At 28.7% G+C, this 26,413-nt stretch overlaps 2 protein-coding genes and 1 long non-coding RNA gene across 3 annotated transcripts; 1 reads left to right on the top strand and 2 right to left on the bottom strand.

The window, feature by feature from the left end:
- Window positions 1–8,977: 8,977 nt before the first annotated feature.
- LOC102586594 (putative cyclin-D6-1) lies at window positions 8,978–13,348 on the top strand. Its single transcript, XM_006366878.2, has 5 exons — window positions 8,978–9,243; window positions 9,325–9,420; window positions 9,513–9,714; window positions 9,803–9,933; window positions 12,969–13,348. Exons 1-5 carry the CDS (start codon window positions 8,989–8,991, stop codon window positions 13,218–13,220), a joined length of 936 nt encoding a protein of 311 aa, XP_006366940.1. The 5' UTR covers window positions 8,978–8,988; the 3' UTR covers window positions 13,221–13,348.
- A 7,607-nt stretch (window positions 13,349–20,955) lies between these two features.
- On the bottom strand, window positions 20,956–21,894 carry LOC107058913 (uncharacterized). Its single transcript, XR_001472399.1, has 3 exons — window positions 21,749–21,894; window positions 21,544–21,673; window positions 20,956–21,427 (listed from the first exon to the last, which is right to left on the bottom strand). It is a non-coding gene; the product is annotated as an uncharacterized lncRNA (long non-coding RNA).
- A 2,504-nt stretch (window positions 21,895–24,398) lies between these two features.
- On the bottom strand, window positions 24,399–25,656 carry LOC107058912 (myb-related protein Myb4). Its single transcript, XM_015305153.1, has 3 exons — window positions 25,453–25,656; window positions 24,985–25,114; window positions 24,399–24,861 (listed from the first exon to the last, which is right to left on the bottom strand). The coding sequence occupies exons 1-3, from the start codon at window positions 25,583–25,585 to the stop codon at window positions 24,489–24,491; spliced, it is 636 nt and encodes a 211-aa protein (XP_015160639.1). The 5' UTR covers window positions 25,586–25,656; the 3' UTR covers window positions 24,399–24,488.
- Window positions 25,657–26,413: the final 757 nt, after the last annotated feature.

Here is a 26,413-nt window from a genome sequence, read left to right as displayed (position 1 = left end):
AAATTACAACATGATTCTCCATACGATAGAATATTATTAGATTTATAATTATAAATGAATAAATGAACAGAGAAAACGTACGAGATGGGCAATCTAATATCAATAAATATAATTATTATACATAGTAAAAGAAAGAAAAAAGGAACATTGTTCAAAGGCATTTCGAAGCAATCAAAAACTTTAAAGCTGCTTGGTTGGCTTCTTCACATTACCCCATCTACTCTTTTTTAGAGAGTCGTCTCGTCGTGTTTTGCATATTTTTAATGACATGGTTTGTATAACTAGTGTGCAACGTCACCTTCTAATCTTTTCTTTACAAGGTCAGAAATCGAACTCTTATCAACAATACATTAGATTTTCAATGAACTAAGCTTTTGAGATTTTCCACTAAAAACCGATCTCAAGTCGAAGGTGGGTAATGAGGTTTATTTTCACTACTAAAAAGTTATGGAATTAGCGAAGTGTGTGATACAGTTACACACTGATATTAGAGTAGGTAGAGGTTCTGAGATCGAATCTCCTGAGATCGAATCTCACCGTAGTTCATATCAAAAAGAATTTCCACGTATTTGATCCGTGGAAAAAATCATGCCAGCACGTGAGTGGCGTGTTGAGGATACAATTAAGTAATAAAAGTGTGATCTTTCTAATAGCTTAAACTTTTAGATGAGATGGTCACACACTTCAACAGCTACGAAATTTATCGATAATCCCCAGCTAATTTGTAAGTAGCTAAAAAGCTCCTAGTTAATTAAATTTTATTATAATCAATCGTTAACATGTAGCTAAATACACTATTACCATAAGATTTTTATTGTTTAGCTATGAAAGTCTGTTTGTCCCTTAACATCTTATTTTCTTGGAAAATATTTTAATACATTGTGACCTTCTATTTCATTCCTATGTTACGCATAAAATCCGACTCTTTCTCTATAGAATCCAATGATGAAGACACCACAGTGCTTGTGAGTTGTGACCGACAAGAACGATTCACCCTTTTAGGCAACTAGGATATATATTTCATTGACTAAAAATTATATTGAATTGTTTTACTGTTTTGTTCTCTCTTTCAACTCGATACTTGTGTTAGGATTCGATTAAATTATATATACTCTGAAAGTGGTGTCCATCTAAGATAGTCTCTAATTAAGACGACTTTCATTCTCGAGAATAAATTCTTAAACCTATATATGTTAAGACTGAATAAATATTTATCGTTCTACCACAATTAGGTGCCGCAGAGTTAAGTAGGTGAAAGGTACCGGATTCATCTAAATCCCCTTGAACGGAAGACTATAATTGGAAGACTACTGTGTCCTAGCTATAATGCTTTTTTAAAGCAAATTATGAATTCTGTTCCTTTTTATTCAATTATTAAGCTCTATCCAATTCTAGCTATAATGGTTGTTTCCTGCTTTTACAAAAAAATAAAACATTATTTGCCATAAAATCTACAAGAGTACAATTCCCTCCAATATATAGTTGAAAACTTGTTAATACAAGTTTAATTTGTGACCATCTCATCTAAAGTTTAACTTGATAGTGAGAGCATATTTTTTAATAACTTAATTATATTTATTTTTATAAGGTAAGTTACACGATAATTTTTATAAGGGATAAGGGTCTGAAAAATACCCTAACTTTGATCGAATTTCCTGTTGCGATACTAAACTTTCATGAGGACCTATTACCTCCCTAGACTTAATAATAAGGGGGGTAAAACTTGCACGAATCTAGGGGTCTACGGTCTACCTGTTTTGATTTATATTAAAATATATGATTATTTCATCTAATAATTTAAATAGTTGCTTAAATATTTATGTATTTGACAAACCTAATACAACTATTCAAGCAATGCTGATTTTTCAGTCTTTCAATTCCCCTTCGCAAAATCACCCACCAGAAAAATAAATACAAATAAATAAAAGAAATACTTTTATCCCCTAATTTATATGATATAATTTAAATTTTGAGAGTTATTTTTTTTAATTTTAACTAGTGAAATACAACTTTTAATGTTTTTGAAAAATAATTTACAGATTTATAAACTATATAAAAGTATTATAAGTCATAAGAATTAACAATTTAAAATACTTAAAGAGTATAAATTATGATCAAATAATTTCTTGTTTGATTTTTGAAATTTAAATTATATCATATAAATTGAGACGGAGTGCATAACGAAAAAGTCAAAAAGGTGAAGAAACGAGCTAATACTTGACTTTTTACATCTAAAAGCTTAACACAAAATACTAAAAGAATGAGCAAATGTCGTTAAAAGCAGTAATTTGGTCAACTAAAACGAAAAATACTTTGAAATAAGCGACTTATTGTGGGTGTTCTTCCTTTTTTCCTTTTTTTCGGTTTCAGTATCAGAAGCTCTTCTCAATATATTACTATTAATTAATTAATGAACATAACAATTATGGACTCTAGCTTTTAACAACTAATAATAAATAAGTAAATATTTACAGTATTCTATTAGTTATTAATGATATATAAAGGCAATTTTCATAAAAATATACTGAATCCATCTCAGAGTACTCGTTACGTTTTATTTTTCAAGAGGTAATTATAACTTATCTTTGAAGCTAAATTTAATAAGACTACTTTAATATTTTAAATTAAAATTTAACTAGTAAGAAATTATACAAAAAGTAGGGTAAATTGTAAAAAAATTCATATCAATAAAATAAAAAATAAAACTTAAAATATTGATTAAAATTCATATAATTTGACTTTCAAACCTATCAATAGCATAATTTTTTAAAAACATATTCTTAAGTCCTATTTATTTATATTAAAATTAAGATATCTAAATTTGTACTTAATGATTAAATGTTATTTAGATTAGACAATTGAATAATTAAAATTATTTGTTATGTAATATTTGAATGCGTATATTTTAGTTATTTCTAATAAAACATATATAATTCAAAATAACCCTCAGGGGTTGGCCTGCTGGCAATTGACTTGAGCCTTGGGGTTTGCTCCCTTTCAAGGTCTCAAGTTCGAAACCCACTGGGTGCAAACAATTTTTGAGGGCCATCGGACTGGGTAAAACCTGAATTAACCGTGGTGCACTTGCGGGAAACTCCTTGCCGAGGGCCTGTGCACCCCCGGGATTAGTCGGGGCTCAAAGAGACTCGGACACCCGATGCAAATAAAAAAAAAACATATATAATTCAAATAAAAAATAATTTAATATTAAAAAAATATTTAATAAAATAAAATTACTATTTGAATAAAAAGATGAAATATTTATATTCACTAATTAATAGTGAAAATAATTAGTGAAAATAATTAGTGATAGATAAATAAATAAATAAATATATTTAATGACCTAATATGTTAATCATCTAAAGTGAGACTTTTATTAGGTGGAAATAAATGAGTCATGTTATTTTTTTAAGGAAATTTCATAAATAGTAAGAGATTAAATTTAATAAGCATCCGTAACTATAATTTGTCTAATTACACTTTATAGTTATGATTTTGTTTGCTATGAATATTTTTGTTTGTATACTTTGCTAGTCAATATACAAACATGTAAGTGTATACAAATTTTGTGTTTATACATTTAAGAATTTTTCAGAATTTATACAAATCAAATGTATTGATATGATAATTATATACAAAATAGGGTAAACATATACAAATTCTGAATTTATACAATTATAAACTGAATTATACAAATTTGAATGGCACCCACGTAAATATGGTTATATATTAGAGGCGAAAAGTAATTTCTTCAAACTATAATTATGTTAAATAATTAACTAGTTTATGTTTGTTTAGTAGCATAATCTTTCTTTATTTTATCTTATAAATTGCTTTGACCAAGTCAAAATATCATAGTGACGTGACTAATGTCGCAAATGTTACATGATGTAGACTGATCGCCCAATATTCTGTTGATTATCATGTCACCCTTTTTTCAATATTTATGAAATTAACTTATTTTTGTGTGCAACTGTGCACCATATTTCTCTTTTTTTAAAAAAAAAAAAATCCTTGTGTAGAGTCTAAAGCTTCAACCAAGAATGCCTTCAATTAAAATATTATTAAATATAGATTGGTGAATTATGTCAAAAAGTTAGGTAACATTACTTTTACATGAAGACCCCTCAAAAGTAACACTTCCTTACTTGTAATTTTGTCCCCATTAACTTCAGCTTTTAGGTACAAGAACTCTGCATATATTGGCATCACTTATTTGCAAGGGACCATGCAGATTTATCATTTTATAAGTTTGAGATAAATTATTTATAAATATCAAATAATTTTTTGAAATAAATATAAAGGTTGAATTAGAATTATTGAATTTATAGTTTCAGTAGTGATAGATACAGATGGAAAAATCAGTCCATAAAATCATGATCCGCTTAAACTGTTTAGGTTTGAGCAGTAACTCACTTATTTAGTCTATTTTAATCCTCTAATTTCAGTCCATTTAAAATTGGACCGATGTGCTAGTCAATTTGATCATTAAATAATTATATAATATAGTAAAGATCATATTTAAAATTTAAAAGCATCATTAGTAAAGTTAATTTATTAAAATATATTTTAAAATAATTTTTGTATAACAATATGTCAAATCAATATAAATCAAATAATATGAAATAATTGTCATTGGGAAACAGGATAAGTTAACGAAATAAGATATATAGTTCATTTCTACACAAATGATAGTCTTGGTCAATTGTGGCATTAATTTGATTAATAGACACACCAATGTGTGTGCAAAAAGATTTTCATAAATAAGGAATTACCATTAATATTGTGGGCACAATAGCTGTCAAAATTAAAATAAATTTGCAAGTACGTAATTATATCCCTTGGACAATTGCTGGAACAGCTTCTGAAATTGGTTCCAGTAGGTAATACATAAGTATATTTTGTTGTTGGGCAAAATTTTTTGGATGATAAATATCTTTAAAAATGAAGAAAATGGCTTACTTAATAAATATAGCAAAAATAGATTTCATACATCGTGTGTATGTCCATCTCATCTAAAAGTTTAAGTAATTAGAGAACATATTTTTATTGTTTAATTATTTTCTCAAACAATATATAGGTACTCATATCTAGAGAATTTACACTATAGTATCTTGATAATTAATAAATTAAGGACACTAGGTTATTATTTGATTATTTTTTACCTTAATCAAGCTCCTAAGATACTGTGAGTTGTTGTAACACTGAGACAGTTTTTATAAATTACATAACAACAAGTAAAAATTGGACAAGTCTGAGGAATAAATCAAGAAAAAATGTACTTCCTCCTTTTCATTTTAATTGAGTTGATTTCATTAATTATGCTTTAAAATATTTAAATTTAACTGGTATACTTTATTTAGTTATTTAATGATAAGAGTAATTGTATACATTGAAATTTCGTAAGACTCTACCAGACGTGTTTAATTTGAGTTGAGACTCTATAAGATTTGTTCAATTCCAAATAGAATTTTTAGAAGCTACTCGACCCTAAACCCTAGTTCATGCCTATATAAAAGGTACTATATTTCCTTGAAAAGGCATCTCGAATATCTCAAATATTCCACAAATTCATGAAATATTAATAAACGATCAAATCCAAATCATCTTAATTCGAGAAATACGCCACTAACGTCCCTTGAATTATGAATATCAAGTCCAAATCATCCTAGTTTGAGAAATACGCCACAAACGGCCCTCGAATCATGGATAAATATCTTATGAGAGAAGATTCATTGGATCAACATAATTGTACCCGCAATCTTGATGAATAAAATTATGTTTTTTCATATTTTTTTTGTGATTGTAAGTTATTTTCTGTCACTTTAAAATTTGTTGCAAACACTAATATTGAGACAAAATTATAAATTTCTCTTCATGTGTTATAGTGGATAGATAAAATGAAAAATCTACTTTTAAAATAAGAGTCAAGTATATTATAAGGCATATTTTGAATGAAAAAGAAATTACCTTCAGCGTTTTATTTTACTTGTTCAGTTGTTCATAAGCAAATTTAAAAAGATTTTTTTTCTATGCTAACCTTTGCATTAAATAAAAACATAAATTAGTAAAATATACATTTATTAAGAAATATGTCAGATCAATAAGGATCGTGTAATATAAAACGAAAGGAGTACTATGACTTGATTCAAACTCAAGGTATTTCCCACATTGACTTCTGTTTCCACTAAGTCCCGTGAGAGAAAAAGTTAAAACTTAAATACATAAAATAAATTAAGTAGACATTAAACAAATAGTGTAATAACTCTAAAGAGTACTGCATAGAATTTGTTAATGTTTTGTCTCATTGATAATTTTTTTCTAGTTGTATGGAAGATGGACATACATTCAATGACATGAAACCAAGCTGTCACTCTGCAAAGTCTTTGGGCAAAATAAATAATTACATTTTAATAATATGTACTATAGTATAGTATCTTTTTTGGAGTTTTTCATTTGGAAGAATGGTGACAATGGTTATTTTATTATTTTTTCTTTTGGAGCAGTTGTATGGTGTTATGCTAAAGAGGCAGATTTCAAACTTGTCTTTGTCTTTGAATATGCCCAATGGTTTTATTTTCTTAGGTAAGGTATGAACCTCACCTTTGATTATTATTGTCTCTTTTATGGGGATATGGAAAGAGAGACATTTATTAATTTGTATAGATAAATAATTATTATAGTGGTCTTTCGAAAACAATTTCTTTATCTTCATAAAATAAAAATACAATCTGTATATTTTACTTTACAAAAATTCTACTTGTGAGATTTTCTACCTCAAATCTTAAGTATGATATTTTACGTTGAATATGTTATTATTGTTATAAATATGTATATCAGTCTGCCTTCTCACTACTTTTGGCACAGGGGCATTTTCAAAATTTATATATTATCATCACAATGTCAGTAGAATGGTTTGATATCACCACTCATATTACTCCATCTGTTCAATTTTAAGCGACATTATTTTCAAAAAAAATGACAAATTTAATCTTTAGAGCACTTAAGGGGTCGTTTGGTTGGGAACAAGTTATCTCATGATTAGTTATTTCGGGATTAGCTATCATGGGATAACTTATCCCATCACTATGATATAAATGGTGGGATAAGTTATTCCAAATATGACAGCCAAACAAGATACAAAAACTTTATTCCATCACTATTTATTTCTATCCCTCATAACAAATTTTGTTTGCTAAATTTGATATGAAAAAAATTAATTTATTACAATTTATAATTACGTAAATATTTATGACACATTTTAAATCACAAGTTTTAAAAAAAATATTAAAAAAATTAGTGTAAAGTCAAACGTTGTAGTGATAGAACTTGAAAATGGTTTACCTATTCCAATTAACAATGAGGTTGGTTGTTGATAATCTTGACAAAATTTGTTTCATCCCTCTCAAATACAAATTTGTAACAAAGAATCAAAATTAATCTATGAATTTGAATTTCTTGTGAATAATTTTGATTCATAAATTCATAGACACGTAGGCATGTAACAATATTGTTTTTCTACAAATTTAAAGGAAAAGATAAAAAGAATTAATGCTAACATGATTTATTTTATTTTTTATTCTTTTTTAAAAAAATAAATAAATTGTGGACATTTTTTTTAACTGTAGTAAAGAAGTGAAAGAGATATTAATGAATTCTTTTTGGTTTTGAGCAGAGAAATGTTGATGCTGACATAGTTAGAAGCATTTTGCACAGACTGGAGCCTTCTAAGCCTCTCTGATTCTCTCCAGTGTATCTACTAATTTTCCTTCCCATAGTGAGACCCAAATTATAAATAATCGAAATTTTATTAGCTCAATTGATTTATTATCTAAATTTTTACTTTATTGATAAATGATGGATTATCCATTTTATAATTCTATTCTTTCATTTTTCATTTTTCCCATCCCATATATATATACACTCTCCGTCCCATATAAATATCACTTTAGTGTCCATTACAAAATAATAAATAAAATATATAATTTATTACATTATCTTATTTAATAACTATAGATTGATTATTATTTCCTTTTAAATGCAATGCAATCTCTATTAATCTTAAATCCTTAAAATGATAATTATTCTTGAACAATTTTCCAAGCTAAAACGATAGTTCAACTGGGATCGAAGTAGTAATCCTCGATTTATTTTTATTTGTCACATTTCACTTCTCGAGAGTCAAACATTATAAATTTTGATTTATATTTTAAGATATATTTTTTCGTCATATAAAAATAAGAAAGAATATTGCAAGTTGCAACTTATAGTATTTCTCATATAGGTTTCAAATATCCAAGTTTTAAAATATTGAATTGATTTAGTTCAATTCAGTTTCAAAAATTAGTCAAATTGACTCTCCCAAAAATGACAAGAGTAATTAATAATATAGAGAGAAATATCGAAGACATCCTTAAACTCGGCGCAAATTATTAGTTTCATCTTCGAACTATTGACATCCTTAAAAACACCTCATAACTTGACTAACTGAACCTAAACACACCTCCGATCTTGCACATAAGTAAAATACACCCCTAAATTCTCGCCAAATTTAAGAGTGTTTTCAACACTTCTTTCGTTTTTTTAAATTAAAACCTCATATTCTTACAAGAGTTTTAATTCACTTGCTATGTTATGTGGTAAATCAAATATGTATCTAAGTTTAATTAGTCAAATAGGAAAGTGTATTTAAGATTGTTGATAGTTCGAAGATGAAACTAATAGCTTTCTTCACAGCGAAACACGACCAATAAAAATGAACCAAGTATATAAACATAACAAAAGAAAAGAAAAAAAGAAAAACTAGTGAGTGAAGTTGAAGTCTCTTTACGGTTTCGTTTCAAAAAATAAGACACAACTCTCACCTTTTTCTTCTTATCATTAACTCCTCTTCTCCCCTCAACCCCCCATAAAGCCTTTTATAATTTATTTCCCCTCTTTATAACCATTCCTCCTCACTCTCTAAACCAAAAAAAAAAAAACTTCAATATGGACTTTGACCTTGAAAATCCATTGCCATTTAGCCATGATGAAGACACAATTTCACCTCTTTTCAACATTGAAACTCATCATATGCCTTCAAAAACTTACCTTCAAATTCTCATAAACTCGGATTTTCTCATCAACATTCGTGAATCAACCATTTCTATAATCTTACAAATTTCTCAACCCTTTGATAGTCCTTCTCTCTCATATCTTGCGATTAATTATCTCGATCGATTCCTATCCTTCCATTCGCTACCGGTATAATTAATTTCATTCAATTTTTAATAAGTAACGTTACGGAGAAAAAAATGATTATGATTTATTTTTTTGTTAATGTAGGATGCGAAGCCATGGATCTTGAAGCTAATTGCAGTTTCTTGTGTTTCGTTAGCATTTAAAATGAAGAAAACAGAGTACTCTGTTACTGACATTCAGGTACATTTTTCGAATAATGCTGAGTGTAAACTGTCCATATTTGTATTTATGTATAGACTCTTATTGTAACCATTTTTTTTCCCCTTGTACAGCAAGATGGTGGTACGATATTTGATATCGAGACGATAAAGCGAATGGAGCTTTTGATTCTTGGAGGCCTAAAATGGAGAATGCGTTCAATTACTGCATTTGCTTTTATTAATTTCTTCGTATCGTTGTTTAAATTCAAAGATCTACCCTTACAACAAGCTCTCAAAGATAGAGCTACTGAGATTATATTCACAGCTCAAAATGGTAAGTCAAATTTGATAATTATTTTTATAAAAAAATTATTATCGATTTAAAAGTTTTAATTATATTTTGTTTTATTTTTTCATTTTAGAGATCAAGATTTTGCAGTTCAAGCCATCTATAATCTCAGCTTCAGCTCTTCTATCTGCTTCTCATGAGCTTTTTCCTTTACAATTCTCATGCTATAAAACAGCAATCTTAAACTGTTCATATGTACATGAGGTAAACTCATATTCTTTCTCAATTTCTTTTCTTTTTTCTATTTTATTAAGCACATTGATTCCATGCATTTTGTTCTTTTCAGAAAAAAGAAAGAAAGAGGAAAAGACAATAATGTTCATGATATTTTTCACCTAAAAAAATACTAAAGCATAGTACATGATAATTATAAGTTGATTGATAATGAATGTTATGATTGTTTATTAATAGTTACTTCGTCCTATATTAGTTGTCATGATGTTCACTTCTCAAGAGGAACTGATTTTTAAAGTTAAATTGGAGTAAGCTAAAAGTATACGAAAAGTAGTACTATAACTTATGTATATTTTTTCTTATATCAATATGATATAAAATATATGTTAAAATGTAGGTCAAGATTAACATAATTTGATTATCAAAAAATAAAAATTAAGAATTATTTTGAAACGAAAGGAGTATAAATTAATGAATGCGGTTTACAAATAGTAGTTGTTTTTAACGCCAGTGATAATGTACATGAAAAATCCAGCGGCAGAACTTTCCACACTTTATGGGTCAAATCTTTAATTTATCTTTAATTTGACCCATAAAGTGTGGACAAAAGAGTTTTATTTGGACTAACCAAATAATACTATTCTATAATTTATCGTAACAACAATAAATTATAAGTTGATTGATAATGAATGTTATGATTGTTTATTAATAGTTACTTCGTCCTATATTAGTTGTCATGATGTTCACTTCTCAAGAGGAACTGATTTTTAAAGTTAAATTGGAGTAAGCTAAAAGTATACGAAAAGTAGTACTATAACTTATGTATATTTTTTCTTATATCAATATGATATAAAATATATGTTAAAATGTAGGTCAAGATTAACATAATTTGATTATCAAAAAATAAAAATTAAGAATTATTTTGAAACGAAAGGAGTATAAATTAATGAATGCGGTTTACAAATAGTAGTTGTTTTTAACGCCAGTGATAATGTACATGAAAAATCCAGCGGCAGAACTTTCCACACTTTATGGGTCAAATCTTTAATTTATCTTTAATTTGACCCATAAAGTGTGGACAAAAGAGTTTTATTTGGACTAACCAAATAATACTATTCTATAATTTATCGTAACAACAATAAATTATAAGTTGATTGATAATGAATGTTATGATTGTTTATTAATAGTTACTTCGTCCTATATTAGTTGTCATGATGTTCACTTCTCAAGAGGAACTGATTTTTAAAGTTAAATTGGAGTAAGCTAAAAGTATACGAAAAGTAGTACTATAACTTATGTATATTTTTTCTTATATCAATATGATATAAAATATATGTTAAAATGTAGGTCAAGATTAACATAATTTGATTATCAAAAAATAAAAATTAAGAATTATTTTGAAACGAAAGGAGTATAAATTAATGAATGCGGTTTACAAATAGTAGTTGTTTTTAACGCCAGTGATAATGTACATGAAAAATCCAGCGGCAGAACTTTCCACACTTTATGGGTCAAATCTTTAATTTATCTTTAATTTGACCCATAAAGTGTGGACAAAAGAGTTTTATTTGGACTAACCAAATAATACTATTCTATAATTTATCGTAACAACAATAAATTATAAGTTGATTGATAATGAATGTTATGATTGTTTATTAATAGTTACTTCGTCCTATATTAGTTGTCATGATGTTCACTTCTCAAGAGGAACTGATTTTTAAAGTTAAATTGGAGTAAGCTAAAAGTATACGAAAAGTAGTACTATAACTTATGTATATTTTTTCTTATATCAATATGATATAAAATATATGTTAAAATGTAGGTCAAGATTAACATAATTTGATTATCAAAAAATAAAAATTAAGAATTATTTTGAAACGAAAGGAGTATAAATTAATGAATGCGGTTTACAAATAGTAGTTGTTTTTAACGCCAGTGATAATGTACATGAAAAATCCAGCGGCAGAACTTTCCACACTTTATGGGTCAAATCTTTAATTTATCTTTAATTTGACCCATAAAGTGTGGACAAAAGAGTTTTATTTGGACTAACCAAATAATACTATTCTATAATTTATCGTAACAACAATAAATTATAAGTTGATTGATAATGAATGTTATGATTGTTTATTAATAGTTACTTCGTCCTATATTAGTTGTCATGATGTTCACTTCTCAAGAGGAACTGATTTTTAAAGTTAAATTGGAGTAAGCTAAAAGTATACGAAAAGTAGTACTATAACTTATGTATATTTTTTCTTATATCAATATGATATAAAATATATGTTAAAATGTAGGTCAAGATTAACATAATTTGATTATCAAAAAATAAAAATTAAGAATTATTTTGAAACGAAAGGAGTATAAATTAATGAATGCGGTTTACAAATAGTAGTTGTTTTTAACGCCAGTGATAATGTACATGAAAAATCCAGCGGCAGAACTTTCCACACTTTATGGGTCAAATCTTTAATTTATCTTTAATTTGACCCATAAAGTGTGGACAAAAGAGTTTTATTTGGACTAACCAAATAATACTATTCTATAATTTATCGTAACAACAATAATGAGAACAAATTACATTAATGTCAATGCTCCTACCTGTAATGTCTCACCTAGTATAGTTTTAGACAAGGTGGTAGTTTTAAAATGAAATTATGAGATTAAGAATCAAACTCTCATTAAGAAGGTGAAAATCCACGTAACCAATCAACTGAATTATTACCATTTCGATTGTAACTATAAAATGCAACTGCTTAAATTGTTTTATCGGATTATAAGTTGCATTTTATCATTTCTCTAATTTTAGGTTATCGATCTATTAATCAACTTTTATAATGTATTTTTATTTTACCTAGTGCACCATAACTAAAACTCTAACAATCATAGAATTAAAGTTTTTATGCACTATAACACTATTATAAAATGAATTTTTTTTTACGATCGTTCCATCAGAAATTCCAACACTAATAATATTTAGTACTCCTATTACTTAAAATAAGAAATTCAATTTCCATAGCATCATCCCAAAACCGACTTAAATTGTTTTATTTTTTCATATACAGGATGATTTGTTAAGTTGCTATGATGTAATGCAAGAAATAGCGAAAAAAGAATACGAATCAATATTAGAGATGGTATCAAGCACAAGCACACCAGTCAACGTGCTTGACGTGCAGATGAGTTGGAGTTCAGATAACGAGCCAATTGAAGAAGATAGTTCAGTTAATGCATTTAGCAGCAATAGCAGGGGCAGGCAAGACAACTTGACGAAACGTCGAAAGATTATTACTACTATTATTGATGACAACACTTAATTTAGCTGCGCATACAACCTTGATATTGATGTTTCATACAAAATAAACTTATCTATCTGAACGCTTTTTTTTTTTTTTAATGAAAACGAAGCAGTAGTGCCTGCCCACTGCAAGAGTTTAAAAAATACATTAGGAAAAAAAATAACTTAATAAAAGCCAAGTTAGTACTTTTTTTTTCTTTCTATTTTACGTAATTTATTTGTTTGATTTTGATTTTACGTGAATTTTTTAAAAAAAATGATGATTTTTTTAAAATTTTTGTTAAACTAAAGATATGTATTAAAGTGTTCTTCAATTTTATGATTTTAAATCTGTCACGTGGAGAATTAAAATTAAAATTAAAAAGAAAAAAATAAGTTAAACAAATTGAATTATACGACTCACTTTTCTTTTTAGTTTATTTAAAAAAGAATAATACATTTTTTTATTTTAAATTAATTTAATTTTAAAATGTTCACTTTATGCTCTAAGAAAAATCTATTTTTCTTAGATTTGTGTTAAATCAAATTATATTACATGAATTTGGAGAGGAGTATCGTTTTATTTGTAGATGTGTGGTGGTCCATTTGGAGAGTCACACTAGCTTAGCTTTTTGCTGCATCAAACAACTAAAAATGACTAACAAAGATGGTGGAGGAGTGGTAGCATTTTTTCATTTTTAATTAGAAATTTTAGGTTCGAGTTCTCTTGGTATAAAGTTGTCTTTGTTAGGAGAGAACACTTTACTCTTTAATGTGATGTAAATCTAAATTTAGTCCGACTCTAATATAAATAACGAATATCAAATGGAAATTAAAAACAACAACTAAAAAGGGTCTTAGCTATTATAGGGGCAGTTGAGGAAAGAAAAAAAAAGAACCAAAAGTAGAAGGAGATTGTGGGATTAGGAATGGTTTGTTTGTTTGGTGACTTTAGTTTGTATGAATGTGGAAAAAAGGAGAAAAAGAGTTGAAAAAAGTAAAAGAGACTAGAGAGGGGAAATTATTAGAATAAAATGAGTTCATTTTATTTCCTTTTGTTTTATTGGGAAGAGAAAAAGAAACAAAAAGACCTGATGGATGTAGATTTTTTTCACCTTTTTAAAGTTGTTTCATGTTGCTACTTGGGGATCTAATTGGTTGCAATTTAGAGAATAACTCTTATGAGATGATAAGAATGAATAAATTCATCAAATTTTAATATTTATCTTCTACTTTTTTTCTAATGCCATTCTTGACAATTTACCAATTTTACTATAGGAAAATTATGAAATTATACCATTTTAGATAATATAATCTCTAAAAATCTCTATCATTTGAATTAATTATTAAAAAATATTTTTTCCTTCTCTTTCTTAACATCCAAATACATTATAACTTTGTTTGTATAGAATATATCCGGTACAAATGTTATTCACTCCATAAAAAAATATCTTTAGCGGCAATTAATTAACATCAATAGCTCAATTGCCGGTAAATATGTATTTTTAGCGGCAATTAGCACTCTTTGTATATGTCCCCAAAGCCTTTAGCGACATTGGATCTAATGACACTTAACTAATGCCGATAAAGACCTTCCTGTTTTGAATCACTAGTGTTATGTATGAAGAAAAGATGTTTTCCAAGAGAAATACTTAAAATAAGTTGATTTTTTATTTATAATTTTTTTATTGTTTGGTAAGTAAGTAAGAAAATATTTTTCAAGAATATTTATATGTAATTTGGTAAAAATATAATAGGAATGTGGAGTGGGTTTTAGGGGTGGGATGTTCAAGAATTGGGTGTCGGGGTGGAGACAATGGATTTGGAATGTCATTTTTCTCATTTTTAAAGAACTTGCTTGTCGAGAGTAAATATTTTTCAAAATATTTTGATTAGCCAAACATGAAAAAATGAAAAGTTTTTTTCCTTCGTACCAAACAAACCCTACATCATACCTTTTGAAATAGAGGAATACGCTTATTTTGGGCCATGGATTTCTTCCATCTTACAACGATACTAGTTGATTGGGCTGACTGGCCTATTTCGATTGGCCCGTTATGTAATTATCCATTAACCTCTTTTAGTCTTTCTGATTCCCATTTCTTAGCTATATATATTTTTGGGTAACTTACGGGAATTCCACTAGTTTAGAAACTAATTACTTAGCTACACGCTAGTTTATAAATTACAAATCTTATCAGATTTTGGAGTATTTAATACTTCCCGATACATCGAGATATATGAAGTCAAAATTAAGTGTAATTTGCTCTAGATACATTGTATCCCAAGTGGATTCGCATGTATTTGGGATATATAGACAAATTTCGTTTGCCTCCCTCCTATCTTGCTCTCCACTCTCATGTGTATCCGGTATTTCAGATACAAGCGAATCACACTAGATACATGCATATACATCTATTTAATGTGTATCTAGTGTGATTCACATGTATCTGAGATACATAGGCAAATCTCGTTCGCCTCCCTCTTGTTCTCGCTTGCCTCGATCTCTCCATATTTCAATGTATATAGTAGCAAAAATTATGTATCTAAGTGTATAAAACATGTATTTAGGTGTATCTGACTTGAAATCTGTTATGGAATTATTAATTAGTGATATAAAATGTAATTATTTCAAACTATAGAAAAATATAATAAATATGAAAAGAATATTTATGTAATTAGGTAGTTTCTCTAATATTGGAATACCTGTCATTTTCCAGTGTCGTTTTAAATTGAAACAACTACATAAACATCTCCTATTCTAATTTCTGTCTACCAGAATAATTTCAATCAATTTTTATTCATCCTATCGAATAATTTCCTCAAAATAATCAAGATTAATTTTTACACTATATTTTGAAAACATTTGATGTTCTAAATGATTTCCACATTTGGTTTACAAAAACATGAACGTTTTGTATTTGGCAAATCTACCACTTTCTAATATCACCATGATGACTAGAAACTGTAGCTTAAAACAAATTTTCTAAGTAACATTTCACGCTAATTATCTCATCCGCACCTCCACTCTGCTTATTTGTCAAGCATGAAAAAAAATAAGTAAAAAATCCGTTTATTTTTCCTCCATTCAAAATACTTAGTCCAAGTTGAATATGCTGGATGTCTTTTTCCACTTCCTCATCCAATCACTCTTTATAAGAAAACAGCTTAACTATGCTCCTTCCACTTTATACGATATCGAATATACTATAATTAAGAATACGATAGTCAAATTAATTAATTATCAGTGTAAATTCAAATTGAGTCTCTTCAAGTTTTAAAAATATTATATAACTCAGTCATTTTTTTAAATAATATTTGCGAAAATAATATGAACAAAAATTTTCTTTGACTCTCTAATCACACAGAGTGAGTATAATATTTCTTTGACTGAAGTTATATATTATTTCATGCATGCAACTTGCAAGGTTCAACTAATATATTTTTTTCTGATTTTTCAAATACTTTGATGTCTGCATAGTGACAGTAAAATGTTATTTCAACCTACCTCCTACGCGGCCAAGGAAAAATTAAGTAAAAAAACAACAATAGTATAATAAGCAGGACAAAACGAAAAATATAAATAATAAAGCACGAAGAAACAACATTATAGTAAATTATTAACGTGTACAAAAACCAAATCATAATAAAACGATAATGTTTATACACCAAATGATGGCATGATGATAAATATTTGCATGACCTATGTTTGAACGTATATAATTATTATTTAATCATATTCAGTTAATATATATTTTTACTTTATCGAATTATAATTTGCCTATAATAAGTTGCGTTATTACTATTGTTTAAATACCCCTGGATAATTTTTATCTAAATAAACCTTTCTATTGGGTTTACAGTTTCCGACGTCAGCGATATTACGTCAGCTTGCGTCATGTTTAATGAGTCAACCAAAGGTTCATGTTCCATAAAAATGTTTAGGAATATTTTATAAGATGTGTCCAACTGTTCTTGTCTTATCCGACAATATTTCAACCTGCCCGACCGTGTAATGCATGGTGAGTCTGTTCCATACTTAATTAGAGATTTTAAATTTGTTTTAAATATAATTAGTGGAGCCTCCAATGCAGACACGAATTATCGGTGATAAACCCAAAATAAATAAATAATAATATTCTCATTTTAATTTATTTGTGTGATTGTGGCTTGATATGTAAAGAGAAAATACATCATTACCTCATTCAACTATAACACTTTTTTAAAAAAGACACTTAAACTTTGAAAGGGTCCTAGTACCCCTTTATTCTTTTTCGGAGTGGATTAATTACCCCCTAAGGATCCTAGGTGGCACACAAAGTGTATTTCACTCGCCACTAGCGAATGAGATAAACCAAAAAATTATTATTTTATTTATTTTAGTATTTATTTAATTAGAAATATGATTTTCTTTTTACTCTATTTGTTTTATTGTATTTTTAATGGAAAAAAAAGAAGTAGTTTTATTGCATTTTTGCAATTGGGATCGATCGGCACTCCAATGAACAAGTTGCAATGCTTGCACTGAAAAATAAATTGGTGGCCATAAAAAAATTTCACTCCAAAACTTCGAAGAAAATTGATGAGATTGTTGAAAGAGAAAGAGATGAAAGCGTAGTGAGGTGGTGGAGGAAGATCGGAAAGAAACGCCAGAGAGATTGACGACGACGACGAACGACGGAGAGGAAATCGCCAGGGGTCATGTTCAAACGAAGTAGAAAATACCCCATCTAAATTAGAGAGACTTCCGGTCTTTGCAGATACAACACATCTTGATTTCGGGCAAAAATCAAAGGCAAAGTACACAAAAAGAAGATTAACATGGAAAAAATAGAAGAGATTTTGCTCCTATAGATTTGCTTTGCCAATGTTAAGATGTGTTATTGATGTTATAGCATTGGTGGCTATCAGGGGCGGACCCACGTGGTATAGAGGGGGTTCACCCGAACCCGAACCCCCTCAGCAAAAATTGCACGAATACACGGTATATATAAGGTAAATTTTCTGTATTTCTGTAGATATATATATTTTGAACTCCTCAATAACAAAGAGAAATCTTAAACTTTGAAAGGGTCCTAGTACCCCTTTATTCTTTTTCGGAGTGGATTAATTACCCCCTAAGGATCCTAGGTGGCACACAAAGTGTATTTCACTCGCCACTAGCGAATGAGATAAACCAAAAAATTATTATTTTATTTATTTTAGTATTTATTTAATTAGAAATATGATTTTCTTTTTACTCTATTTGTTTTATTGTATTTTTAATGGAAAAAAAAGAAGTAGTTTTATTGCATTTTTGCAATTGGGATCGATCGGCACTCCAATGAACAAGTTGCAATGCTTGCACTGAAAAATAAATTGGTGGCCATAAAAAAATTTCACTCCAAAACTTCGAAGAAAATTGATGAGATTGTTGAAAGAGAAAGAGATGAAAGCGTAGTGAGGTGGTGGAGGAAGATCGGAAAGAAACGCCAGAGAGATTGACGACGACGACGAACGACGGAGAGGAAATCGCCAGGGGTCATGTTCAAACGAAGTAGAAAATACCCCATCTAAATTAGAGAGACTTCCGGTCTTTGCAGATACAACACATCTTGATTTCGGGCAAAAATCAAAGGCAAAGTACACAAAAAGAAGATTAACATGGAAAAAATAGAAGAGATTTTGCTCCTATAGATTTGCTTTGCCAATGTTAAGATGTGTTATTGATGTTATAGCATTGGTGGCTATCAGGGGCGGACCCACGTGGTATAGAGGGGGTTCACCCGAACCCGAACCCCCTCAGCAAAAATTGCACGAATACACGGTATATATAAGGTAAATTTTCTGTATTTCTGTAGATATATATATTTTGAACTCCTCAATAACAAAGAGAAATTGATGGCGCAGTGGCAAATACCCCTGAAATTAAGTTGTACATCACTGGATTGAATCCTAGTGATAGCACTTTATTTTTTTTCTTTTTCAGTTTCAGTTTTTTTTAGTTTTTTTTTTTTATTTTCAGTTCTGTTTTTCAAGTTTTTTATAGTTTTTTTTTTTACTTTAAAAAATGTGTTAAAAGTTTGGTTTTAAACCCAAAAGAATTCAAGGTTTTCATTTCTAAAGGCTTATTTACACGTTTATACTTTTATTTTTCGAACTCCCTGAACGAAAATCTTGAGTCCGCCACTGGTGGCTATGCCAGAAAATTGCTGCCGCCGGCGTAAAGAACGGTTGTTGCTGTTGAATTATTTTTGAAGAAGAAGAAAAGATAATTTATTTATTTATTTATTTTTAAAAAATAATAACAAATAACATATATGATTTTTTTTAAAAAAAATTAACCTAATTGACACGTGGTAAGTATTAATTGTTGCGTCTATGCACTTCTTTTCTTATACTTGGGGTTGATCCAAAGATGAGATACTTTTACCATTTTAAAATTGTTTAAGGGGGTACTAGGACCTTTGTAAATTTTCAATGTCTTTTTAAGAAAAATGTTATAGTTGAATGGGGTAATGATGTATTTTCTCATATGTAAATAAATAAAAGAATACAAACTTCATAAAAATTAAACGAGTTTAGCTCAATTCATTTCAATCTAAGTAAGGTTTCGTAGTCAGTCACCCATTTATTAACTCAATCTACTTTTATTTATTCAAATTAAGTTCAACTTGTCTATTTAACACCTCAAAAGTGACAAGTTAACACACAATATTAATGAAATCAAAACCAAACAAGGGTAAAAATTTCAAACATGAAAGTCCAACCTTTAAGTCTTTTATCACAAATCCCTGTGAAAATGACATGTAATGGAGTATTTTGTTTAAGCAAATTATTAGGAGTCAAATTTGTTTCTTTCTTGAGTTGAAATTGTCAAATAATTGACTTTTTTTAAATTTTTTTTATGTAATTAGCATCCGCGTAATTGTGAAAAATAATGCCCAGATATATGGTACACCGTCCACTTTGAAACATTGAAGTTTCTTATTATGTCTTTTTTCCGGAATTAATTTAGTTATTTTAATATGCACACATTCTCGAAGAGTTAGATAAAGAATTTTTTCCATTGTATGTTTAATTATCGAAAAATATTTATTTATTGAAATAAAAGTATATTATACGTGGACGGTGAAGTACTTCCTCGTTTCATTTTTACTTGACATATCATGTATCAACATTAGATGTTTTATTTTACTCGTCTATTTTATCAAATCAAGGAAAGTTTTTTTTTATATCACTCTTAATAGTAAATAACTATGTAAAGTAGTATTAGTCAAATGTTTAGTTCAAAACATCGTTAATAAAGTTTAGATTAGTAAAAATACCTCTAATTAGAACTTTTTTTAAAAATGTATCAAGTCAGCATAGATCAAGTAATATGAAACAGAGGGATAGAAAACAGAAAAGAGTTGCACTCTCTCTAGCTAGCTCTTCCTCCCTCTTTCCTAACTAAGTGTAGAGTTGACTCCCTTATTCCTACTTATAATTTATATTTGTTGTCTTTATCGAGAAGGGTAGAAAATATAATATGCAGTCACGTAAATATAATTGACTAAACTATGACTTTTCATAGACTCATCGATCACTTGTAGATACTGGATGATCAATATAATTTTTATTTCTGTATTACAACTACAAGACCCTATATTACACAAAATACGAATAATTATTCCGTGATGAAAGTTGCACATTTACAGAATTTGAAATCAAAAGCTAAGATATGCCATTCAGTACAAGTTCTTGTACTCATCCTTCTCACAAAAATAATTCGATAGAATGTATCAAAATGTCGTTAAAAGTTGAGGTATATATATAATTAAGAATTAAAAGAAAGGTTGTGTCCAGAAACTATCGACGAATTGGGTCCAAATGTGGTCAAAAGGTTCAGTCTGAAAATTATCGATAGGATTCATTGTCCAGGAAAAGGAGTCTGGAAGTGGTTCCATTGATATCATGTAATTATTATCTTCTACGATCCAGTCCAATCCATTTACATGGGAACTAGAATCGGAATATAAATCATGATGATCACTCGATGAAACCTCTAGATGAATTGAAGTATCATGAACAAGATGATCTGACACCTCTTTCATAACTTCTTTGTGTTCCAAAACCTTATAAGAATTTTGAGATCGGCCTGTTGACTCTGAAGATTGATCAATAATTTGCTGATCCATTGTAACACGTTTTTTAAGATGAGCATGCCAATGATTTTTGACATCATTGTCCGATCTTCCTAGTAATTTTGTAGCAATCGCTGACCATCTGCAAAATTTAGTACGTACGTATTCATTAAAAGAGAATTATAAAAAAAGGTGTCGATTTAATAAAGGGTCGATGTGAGACTCACAACTTCTTATTAATTCAACATATATACGTACCTTTTTCCGAGTTCGTTGTGTAATTTAATAATGAGTTGTTATTCTTCATGACTATAATTTCCTTTCTTCAAGCCAGGCCTCAAATAATTCATCCATCTCAATCTACAACTCTTCCCGCACCTCATTAAACCTAAAATTATTAAAAAGTAAGTAGCTTATATACAAAATAAAACATATACTGTACGTTTACTAATTAATTAATTACCAGCATATTTAGGCAATTGCCTCCAATTTGGATGACCAAATCTTTCAATAAAAGCTCTTAATTTGTTGTCTTCATCTTCACTCCATGCACCTCTTTTTATTCCATTTTTGTCAACAAAAGGAGTTCTCACCATACTTTCTAATTTGGAATTAATATCTCTCTTTTTGTTATGTTAATTTGATTTAATTAAACTCACTATCTGAATAATTTGCAGTGTAAAGTGTTCTCTTTTATATGTGATAGTGGCAGACAACTGAAGCCGTGTTTTCTTATTAATTTATTTCTCATCTAAACCAAACAACAAGTTGTTTTGTAGTAATTATAATAAACAATTAATTAATGTAAACCCCCAATTATATGACTAGCTAGTTCGGATAATATTCCAATAATGAGACTTCTTTAGTATCTTTACTCTAAGATAATTTTAGCCACCAACTGAAGATCCAGTAAAGGCGTGTTAATCCATTTCTTTATTTTCTCTCTCACAATCTATGTAGCACCGTTCAAATTTTCAAGAGTCCAGTTGAAAACATGAAAAAGTTCTAATAAAAAGAGATTTATTCATTTATTTTTTATGATCGAACTAGCTTTTGTGCACAATTATTTTATTATTTAAGCCTCAAAATATTTTTCCAATCACATATAACCAATATCAATTATTACAATATTTATGAGAAAATCATAAAGATGATGATATAAAAAGTGAAATAATTAACATATAAATATCTAAATTATCATGCATAAAATAATAAATTTCATACATGACTGTAACTCAGAGGTGGAGCTAGGTGGGGTTCATGGGTTCAGATGAACCCACTAGCTTTTCCGTATATCCTGTATTTATATTAGAAAATTAAATAAATATATATGTATATTAACTTGTGAACCTCCTAAAAAAATTGATTGACTACTCAGTGGTAAAAAAGGACGGTGAAAATGCTTTTCAAACTCGTGTTGTGGGTTCAAACCCCTACTATATCAACAAAAAATTCTCTTTTCCTTTTTAAAGGAAGCATGTTCCAATATTTTTTCTAGTCCCAAAATTTAAAATCCTCAAATTCTTAACCCTGATTTCGCGTCTGCTCTAATTAACTACTTAGTATCCATAATGTAGTGAAATTAAAAATTGTAGGGTAGGTCAATGAAGAATCAACTAGTTTTAGTAAGAGGGCACTCTCTGTTATAAAGTCCTTAATTAGGTGTGCACATGTTGATGTCCCTTTCTTGTGGTCAGTGTTCACATTTCAATCTATTAATTAATTATATATATTCCAAACCTGCCCACATCAACCAAACTAAAACGTTGTTTACAAGTTCCTGTAAGAAAAAAATGATAAATATTTTTTAGTATAAACATGATTTATGATACAGAAAGTATAACATTAATTGATCCTTTTTTTTAAAAAAAAAATACCAAAATCCTTTCACCAGCTGACTTTCACTTGTTGGAAGTATAATGGATTTTTTTGCTATATGATGGAATGGTATTTTTGTTAATACTAATCAATATTTTGGAGTGACGAGTATGAATATCTATGGTAATTCGTGTCATGGCTTTGGTATCCTTATATATTCAATTTATTGGGAAGCACATCATCGTTGATGTGCTAGCAATTCGTGAAACATTGAAAAACACTTAGGAAAAGGGATGATCAAAGGTGTAAATCTTGTCTAATGCAAAAATTGTGATGGATATGATCTTAAAAATATGTGTAGTTTCATGGGACATAGAAATTACTTGTGAAGATTTTTGAAAGTCAATGAATTTATTTGAAGATATACTTATTATATATATTTATATTCCTCGATCATGCTCATATAAATATTTTGTCAAAGTTTTCTGTTTCATTATAACATAAGATTTTTTGAGTGGTCTGTTTTACCTGTATAGTGAATGTTGGTGCATCATTTAACTCTTTGATATTGTTTATGCGTTAAGTACAGTTGTTTGTTGTCAAAAAATTAAATTAAATTAGTCCAACAAATACTCAGGGGCGGCGGCTCGACAGTGTTAAAAAAAAGACATGTGTCTTAGGTCTCCAAATATAAGGGCCCTCGTTTTTAATAATAATAGGTTATAAGTTATAATTTTTTTAACAAATATTGAATACTATGTGTAGAAAAAGTAAATTTTTCATGAAAAATGAAGGAATTATTAGAAGAAATTTGACATATTTGGAATACTATATCTCATGAAAAATAATTTAAAATAAGAATGGTTTAATTATCAATTGAAAACTAGAAGAAATCAATTATATAAAAGTTATTAACAATTTAAGGTTAAGTCCCCATTTGATAATTTTGCTTTAGGCCATTAATATGCTTGAGCCGCCAAACAAATACTTAATTTATTTTGAAATTAATGAATGATTTGTTTTAAATACTGCGTACGTGTTCTTTTCATTCATGATTGTCATCAATAAGCACGAGTAGTACTACGTCATATATATCGTCGTGTTGTAGACAATTTTAGCCCAAATATATACTATTACAAGTTTCATTTATATATTCATGAGAATAAAATATCCTTTTAGCACGTTGAAGGAAGGATCAATTATCTAAAAAGACAATTTGATTAAAGCAAAGTGACAAGCTCAATATGGGCTATAATGTAATTATTCATTCAAAATACAAAATTAAATACTCTGAAATGTCATTATGCTATAGTACATGGGTTGTGATGGTAATATTTGGAATTGTTTCGAGATTTTAGATTCGAGTTTTGATCATGAAAAATGTCTTAAAAGAATGGTTTTGTCCAGAAATTATCGAAGGGTTGGGTTGAAAAAAGGTCAAAGGATTCAGTCTCGAGATTATTTGTCCAGGAAAAGGAATCTGTTTCGAATGAAGTGAAAAATGAAAGTTGTTCAATGGACTGATTTTGTTCGATCAAGTGATCCGTTAATCCATTGAAAAGGGAATATAAATGATCACTTGATGAAACCTCTGGATACGTTAAGGTTGCAGCAACATTTTGCTCATTTAATTGACATGATTCAGACTGCGATGAATTTGTATTTGTTAATCTCACACGTTTCTTCAGATGAGCATGCCAATGATTTTTGACATCGTTGTCCGATCTTCCTCCTAATTTCTCAGCAATCGCGGACCATCTGCAATATATTTGATAGATAATTACGATTTCGGAATATACAAAAAGGGTACTATATATAGACATCTTAGTTTGATTGATTAATAAAAATGCAATGTCTAAAGTGCAACATATATATATATACCTATTTCCAAGTTTATTGTGTAATTTAATTATGAGTTGATCTTCTTCAAGACTATAGTTCCCTTTCTTCAAATCAGGCCTTAAGTAATTCATCCATCTCAACCTGCAGCTCTTTCCACATCTCATTAGACCTGAAAATTTCCAACAATAAATAATTAGTACTAGGATTTATTTTTTCTTCCAAAAAACTTTTTATAAGAAAATAAAGCATGCTTCTTCCTTCGTTCCTTTTTAGTTGTTATAGTTTTCTGTTTGAGAGTCAAACTATATGAATTTTGATATATATTCTAAGATGTTTTTTTCATCATATTGATATGGAAAAACTTGTAATTTATAGTATTTTTCGTATAGGTTTTGAATATCTAAATTTTATTTTAAAATATCGAATGAATGTAATCTAATTTAGTCAAATTGACTCTCGAAAAGCGCAACATAACAATTAAAAGGGAACGGAGGGAGTACTGCTTACCAGCATATTTAGGCAATTGCCTCCAATTGGGATGACCAAATCTTTCAACAAAAGCTCTTAATTTGTTGTCTTCATCTTCACTCCATGCACCTCTTTTTATTCCATTTTTGTCAATAAAAGGAGTTCTCACCATATTTTCTAATTTGGAATTAATATCTCTCTTTTTGTTATGTTAATTTGATTGTTTACCTTAATCTAACTCTCTCTCTGACTAACTTTAATTTGCAGTCTGAAGCTGACAGTCTTATATATGGAATAGCAAGACAACTGAAGCCGTGTTTCTGATTAATATATCCATATAATACTAAATTAATAACCAAACAATTTGTTTAAAATAATAAGCAATTAATTTAAAACCCCAATGGTCAAAGCATCGAATATATTCCTTCGTCCCAATTTATGTGACACATTTCAGATTTCTAGATTAAAATGAGTTTTTCTTTGATTGCACTATTTTCATGACTTTTCAATGTTTTGATCTGTTAATTATCGTGAATTGTATTATTTTGTTACATAGTGTCACATCCCAAAATCCGGATGTGATGGCACGTGTCCACTTCCCACCGGACACGTCAGCCTAACCCAACCACAACGACAGAGAAGTAGAAATACGAGATTAAAAGAAAATAAATAAGCGGAAGACTTTAATTGAGACTCAACACTACACAGAATTTGATTGTCACATGTACAAACCTCTAAATACAGAATTCGAATAAAAATATACAAGTCTCAGAGTATAGTTCTCGAATAGAACAAAACTGAAAGTAAAGATAACTCAAGGGCACGTCTGGAATGAACCGCTACCTCTCGAGTATGTCCCAAAGCTCAATCTGCTAAAGAAAATACTAAGCCGAATCTGAGAGAGCTGTCAACCTACACAATTGTGTAGAAGCAAGGGTGAGTACCGAAAACCACAGGTACTCGCAAGGAACTCTAAACTAAGCAAATCTAGCAGCTACAA

This window comes from Solanum tuberosum, unplaced genomic scaffold (genome assembly GCF_000226075.1).
Source record: "Solanum tuberosum cultivar DM 1-3 516 R44 unplaced genomic scaffold, SolTub_3.0 scf00678, whole genome shotgun sequence".
NCBI classification, from domain to species: Eukaryota; Viridiplantae; Streptophyta; class Magnoliopsida; order Solanales; family Solanaceae; genus Solanum; species Solanum tuberosum.
The sequence above is the reverse complement of the archived record's forward strand: the minus strand, read 5'-3'. Positions and strand labels throughout refer to the sequence as shown.

What these genes read in the sequence shown, in the direction of transcription:
- LOC107058912 (XM_015305153.1), bottom strand. Translation starts at nt 25,585, where the DNA reads ATGGTGAGAACTCCTTTTATTGACAAAAATGGAATAAAAAGAGGTGCA. An exon ending in GCAATTGCCTAAATATGCTG is followed by an intron (nt 25,115 to 25,452) that starts GTAAGCAGTACT and finishes GGAAATTTTCAG; the next exon opens with GTCTAATGAGATGTGGAAAG. An exon ending in CACAATAAACTTGGAAATAG is followed by an intron (nt 24,862 to 24,984) that starts GTATATATATAT and finishes AATATATTGCAG; the next exon opens with ATGGTCCGCGATTGCTGAGA.
- LOC102586594 (XM_006366878.2), top strand. Translation starts at nt 8,989, where the DNA reads ATGGACTTTGACCTTGAAAATCCATTGCCATTTAGCCATGATGAAGAC. An exon ending in TATCCTTCCATTCGCTACCG is followed by an intron (nt 9,244 to 9,324) that starts GTATAATTAATT and finishes TTGTTAATGTAG; the next exon opens with GATGCGAAGCCATGGATCTT. An exon ending in TATATTCACAGCTCAAAATG is followed by an intron (nt 9,715 to 9,802) that starts GTAAGTCAAATT and finishes TTTTCATTTTAG; the next exon opens with AGATCAAGATTTTGCAGTTC.